Source organism: Grammomys surdaster, unplaced genomic scaffold, assembly GCF_004785775.1.
Source record: "Grammomys surdaster isolate TR1022 unplaced genomic scaffold, NIH_TR_1.0 193, whole genome shotgun sequence".
NCBI classification, from domain to species: domain Eukaryota; kingdom Metazoa; phylum Chordata; class Mammalia; order Rodentia; family Muridae; genus Grammomys; species Grammomys surdaster.
Window position 1 is genome coordinate 6832317 of NW_021604638.1, and position 6011 is coordinate 6838327.

The 6011-nt window shown below is 54.0% G+C and overlaps 1 protein-coding gene across 1 annotated transcript in view; it reads left to right on the plus strand.

Annotated features, from left to right (window-relative positions):
* The first annotated feature begins 262 nt into the window (after window positions 1-262).
* Window positions 263-6011, plus strand: part of Ripor3 (RIPOR family member 3) — a 72691-nt gene continuing 66942 nt past the window's right edge. Inside the window, exons 1-2 of the mRNA XM_028769768.1 lie at window positions 263-318; window positions 435-604. Coding sequence (XP_028625601.1) covers window positions 263-318; window positions 435-604 — 226 coding nt within the window. The remainder of the gene's footprint in view (window positions 319-434; window positions 605-6011) is intronic.

Genomic DNA, 6011 nt, shown 5'->3' on the forward strand with positions numbered 1-6011 from the left:
CTCCTGCTGGGAATCCAGGTCAGCTCCGACCAGACTGTGACAAGAACTGGAAGGGGGCTAGGGCCGGAAACAGGGAAAAGGCAGAAGTTGAGGGAGGGAGCCCGACCCTGCCTGCGAGTGATTAGCCGCAGCCCCGCGCAGCTCAGTAAACAGAAACTTGCTGGCGTCCCCACCGCTCCATCCCAGGCAGGCATCGGATCCCGAGTGATTAATCCGAGTCTTCGGCGGCCAAGAGCCTTGCGTGGACTTGGAATCAGCCAAGATGGGAGTAGGAGGTGGCCTCCTGCAGCTACGGCAGGGAAGTGTCCGCGCTGCGCGGTGACACGACGGGCCAGCGCGGCATCCGGGGGCGCAGAGCCGGGGCTGGAGGCTTCCGGGAACCCCAGTCCCTCGGCCGCTGAACCCTGACACCCGCCAGATAAGCTCTATCGCAGCGGCCAGAGCCGGGAACAGCCGGATACAGGGGCCACCGAGTGCATTCCCAGAACCAGCATCCGCGGTGGTCAGAGGGCTGCAGAGAGCTCCTCCCGCCCGCGGTCGGTGACAACCAGCCAGCGCCGGGCAGCAGCGGCGCTCCGTCCGGGAGGTCCAGACCCGCTCCACGGTGAGTGTCGTCGCGGTCCCCAGCAGGCTGGCACGTGCAGGTGGAGAGAGAGGGGAGGGGCCACTTCCTCGCACTCACCTAGAGCACTAGGGCCACGAGAGGGAGTCTGGGTTGGAGCAGAGAGACCGCTGCTGTGTAGCCTTCGGCAAATTCTTTTCCCTCTCTGGGCCTCTGCGTGTCCCTGTCGGTCTTTAAATAGGTCGGTTATCCGGAAGATCTTTAAGGGGCTCTTGCGTGACACTATGTCTCAGACAGAATGCTGGACACTTTTGAAGTGGCTTGGTACAGGGAATAGTTAGGGAGTCCCCGGGGTTCTCCCTTCCTGGTAAAGGGTATGACTCTCTTCTCCGCTCAAAAAGGCTCAGAACGATGGAGCGACTTGTCTGGGGTCACACAGCCCATCAGTGGCATTGACAAGCAAGGAGCCGGGTCTTTCTGACTAATCGCTTATTCTAGGCATAGGGTGAGGGGAGGAAGGGTGGAAGGAATAAACTAGATTGACTTTCTGTTGCTTCAGGAAGGAGCTGAGGCTGGCCACCTCTGCTCCAAGCCACCTTCTGCTGTCAGGAAGGCGAAGTTTGCACGAGCTGGACCAGGCGAGCTCTGCTAGGAGGACAAGAGCCCACTGCCATTGGCTGGGCAAGGGATCCCCAGGGACTTGAGAGAAAGAGGGTTGTGGGGAGTTGGGTGGGGGGAGCTGGGGGCGGGGAGCACGGCGCATGCCTTGACTAGGTTCTGTTCCAATTTTATTTTGCCTTTTCAAAAATCTGTTTTAAATCATTCCGGGCCCCCGCGCGGCTCCTCTGGACAAAACAGAATTGTGAAACACACCAGCACTTTCCACACGCCTCCCCTGGGGGGAATCTCTCGGATTAATACCGCGGCCGGCTATTTGCATATCCATCCCTGCTGTGGCGCTGGCCGTGGGCAGGGAGTAGGCTGCAGACAGAGTTAGCCCGGGCACTCCGCGCGGAAGGAGGCCGGGTTACATTCCAGGGCTAGGAAGTCCCCAGCAGCACGTCGGCAGGTGGGAAGCCCCCCAGGGCCAGGCTTCCAGCCAGAGGTGAAGGTCTCAACACCCAGATGTGCCCTGTCTTACTTCCTCTGGAATGTTCCACTGGGCAGCAGCCCTGGGGTGGACCCACGCCTACTTTACTTTCCGGGGCGGGCTCAGAACCCCCTGCATTGAGGGTAAATAGGGACTTGAGCTGTGGTCCCAGAAACCCCCATCCATCCTAGGGAATGTGGTTTTTATGACTTGAACAAATCGCTTCTCTCAGCCTCAGTTTCTTCATCTGCAGGGCAATGGGTTTATTTAGGGAACACTTTAGAGGTTCTGTAGGCTGGATTCTGGGACTCTGGGCAGGGATATTCCCAAGGTGGAGGTACTGTAGGTCAGGTCAAAGTGCTTGCCTCGGATGCACAAGGCTCTGGACTGGCTCCCCTGGCTGCCTCTCTGCCTCTCTGTGTCTCTCTCTATGTCTCTGTGTCTTTCCCTCTCTCTGTCTCTTTCTCTCTCTGTCTCTTTCCCTCTCTGTTTCTCTGTCTCTCTCGGTCTCTCTGTCTCTGTCTGTCTGTCTGTCTCTCTCTTTCTCTCTGTGTGTATGTCTGTGTGTAGGTGGGGGTGGGGCTTGGGGAGCACTTCCAGTCCATCATCCTGCTCCAGAGGTGTCTGTGAAGGAGGATGTGTAGGGAGGAGGAAGAGCTCCAGGGCATTGGGAGGATGGGATGCCAGGAATGCAGGTGGGGATATGGCTGCAGGACCCATCAGCAAGGCAGGCCTGACCGCCCAGGGGTTGACCTGGTGAACCTTGCTGTTGGGCTCCTGCCCAGTGATATCACCCACAGGTGGGCGCTGGTCTTGGAGCCTCTGCTACTTGTGGGTCCCTGAGGCTTGTGAGGCCTGCAGGCTGGTGGGGGCATCTGCCTCCACCCACTGAGGGTTCTTCCTTACCTGCTGAAGGAGACTTTGTTGCCATGTGCAGCTGCACAGGGGTGGAACAATCTCGCTCCTGAGAAAGCCCACCCTCGGATTTTTAGGAATTAGGTGAATTGGTTGCTACATCCAGAATAATGTAAACTCAGAGTAACTTCTGTTTAAACTAGGAAGGGAGTACACGGAGCTTATCACTTCTGCTTTCTACTTGTGAGGTTGGGGCTAGAGCTAGGGCCTCACACATACATAGCAGGCTTTGCTGATGTTGTCAGCTCTTGGTGTTTTGTGATAGCGTGACCTCAGATTCACAATTCCAGCTGCCTACTGCTGGGACGACAGCACCTGCCACTCACAATTCCAGCTGCCTACTGCTGGGATGACAGCACCTGCCACTACCCCCGGTTTGTACACCTTTGGGGGTGAACCCAAGGCTTTGTACATGCTAGGCAAATGCTCTGCCAACTGATTTATACCCTAGCCTCTCTCCTTTTGGTTTTCTTTTATGTATATAGGTGTTTTGCCTGTAGCTATGTTATATGTACCACATGGATGCCTGGTGTGCTTAGAGGTCAGAAGAGGGCAGTGGATTCCCTGGAACTGGAGCTACAGACAGTTTGTGAGCCTCCATGGTGGTGCTGGGAATTGAACCCTTGTCCTCTGGAAGAGCATTCAGTGCTTTTAACCATTGAGCCATCTCTCTGGCTCCCTGGCTCCCATTTCTGAAACTATTTTCTTTGTGCTAGGAACAAGCTCAGGGCTTCAAGGATGCTAAGCGTGTAGCCTGCCACAGAGCCATGTCCTGGCCTCTCAGAACTCACCATACCATTTCCTCTAAGCTGTGTCCTGTCACATCTGAATGGCAGGAATGTCAAAGGGTGGCAGGTCACTGCACAGTCCTTCCCGATTTCATGTTCAAAGATTTCATCTCTGAAGCTCCGGAGTTTGCTTTGGTAGGAAAATGCCAAAAGGCCCAACATGGGGCTTGCTTGGCTTGTTTTGTTCTGTGTGCTGTTGGGCTTGAGAAAATGGCCCGTGTTAAAGTCCCCCTCAGCCAGGCAGTGATGGCGCACGCCTTTAATCCCAGCACTTGGGAGGCAGAGACAGGCGGATTTCTGAGTTCAAGACCAGCCTGGTCTACAGGGTGCAGGGTAAGTTCCAGGACAGCCAGAGCTACACAGAGAAACCCTGTCTCGAAAAAATCCAAAAAAAACCCCCCAAAAAAACAAAACAAAACAAAAAAAACACCAAAAAACAAAAACAAAAATGTCCCCCTTCAAATGTCATTTCCTGCCTCTGCTTTCTGCTGCCATTGGCACCTGAAGGGGCTGTCTACTTCTAAATAGCCCAGTAAGTTCCCACGTGTTTGAAATCTTCAAAACATAGCATGCAATGCCCCTGCTTCAGCCTCCTTGGAGATAGACAGGAAATATGCCATGATGCTTGGCCATGTAAATTTTGTCATATTATTTTGTTTTATTATTTATTTATTTTGATTTTTTCAAGGCAGGGTTCCTCTATGTAACAGCCTTGGCCCTCCTGGAACTTGCTTTGTAGACCAGGCTGGCCTCAAACTCACAGAGATCTGCTTTCCAAGTGCTGGGATTAAAGGCATGCGTTATCATGCCCAGCTATGGAATAAGCATTTATTTGTATTTTTGTGGGTCTGCATTCTTTGCCTGCGTGATGTGTGTGCTGCGTGTATGCAGTGGTCAGGGAGGCCAGAAGGGGGCGCTGGAGGAGGTTGAGCCTCTGGAACTGGTTGTAAGCCACCGGCTGGCTGCTGGGAACCAGAGCTGGGTCTTCTGTAAGAGCAGTCAGTGGTCTTAACCACCGAACATCTCTCTAGCCCCTGTAAATTTTATTTTCATTTGTAAAGTGTATGATATACATTCTTCCTAGCCACGCATTGCTGTGTGTTTCCATGCTCACGAACAAGCACCCATGTATGTTTGTATGAACACAGAGCCCTCGGAGCTGGGTGATAAACCTTTAGTTCCCTGATGACCTCTCTGCCTCCACCCTGGGGGCCAGATCCCCAGGAGGGACATCCAGGCTCCTGCTCAGCCAGGGCCATCAGTATGCTGGGACACAGATGCTTTGTTCGCTGCACCTTTGGTCTTTGTATCCAGGCTTCTGCACCTGTATCTTTGGTCTTGTAGTCTCTGGATCCAAGCAGCCTTCCGTAGTAGGTCCCCATCAGTGGCAGCTTCTGGTTAATTCCATGCCTTTGCAGACCTTGATCCTGCCAGCTCTGTTTTCCCCGTGCAGGGAATGATGGCGCTAATAGAAACAATGTCTTGGAACAATTCAAAGGAACAGCTAAGCCAGCCCTACAGAGGAGTCAAGACTGCTCTATTTTTAGAAACCCTAGGGGCCAGGTGGGCCCTTTCCAGGCGCCCCGGAGCAGGCCAGCACAAGGAAAATCTTTCTCACGCCCAAGTCCCGCCTCTCTTCCTTCGGCCAAGGAGGAGGCCCAGGTGGGGGTGTTAGCTAAGCTATGTGGCTATGGTGGAGGAAGGGGGCCAGGCCCTCAGTGATTAAAAAAAAGGGCTAAGAGTGTGTTTGGTACATAGGAAGTGTACAGAGAGGGTGACTTTCTGAGCAAGGGGACGTCCCAGGTGTCCATGTGGCTCCCCACAGGACCTCAGTCCAGATTGCAACCTTAGAACTCCCGTGAGCAGCTTGGCAACCCCTGTGAAGTCAGTGTCTCTGTTTCCGACTCTGCACCCTTCCTCCCACCCTCCCCACTCTGTCCCTCCCTCCTTTCTTTGGGAACTTCGCAAGAGCAGGTTGGGCAGGCTGGAGCTCAGGCAGAACACTCTCCTCGCCTGTGTGGGCTCTGGATTCCATTCCCCGCACCACATGCTCCATCGCACGCATGCGCGCCCTGAGATGGGTCCACCCGATGTGTTCTGCACACTGATTCTGTATCCTGGATGTTTTCTGGCCAAGGTTTGAACATTCCGGCCTGGTGAGGTGGCTCAGTAAAGGTGCTTGCCACCAAATCTCACGAGGTAGAAGAGAATCAACACCTATGAGTTGTCCTGTGATCTCCACACCTCTGCTTTTATGTACACGTGAGCATCCTACACGCACACGTGCACACAGGCGCGCGCGCGCACACACACACACACACGTGTGCTCTTCCACTCACATGTGCATAGTCACACACTCATGTGTACGCTCACGCGCACGCTCACTCACACACGCGCGCACATGTGCACAGCACCACCTGTCTGCCTTCCAAGCTGGGTATACAGGGGTCAAATAGTTTGTCATTTGACACTTTCTTTTTTTCCTTTTTAAAATTATTTTTGGCCAGGCGGTGGTGACACACGCCTTTAATCCCAGCACTTGGGAGGCAGAGGCAGGCAGATTTCTGAGTTCGAGAGTTCAAGGCTAGCCTGGTCTACAGAGTGAGTTCCAGGACAGCCAGGGCTACACAGAGAAACCCTGTCTCGAAAAAAAAAA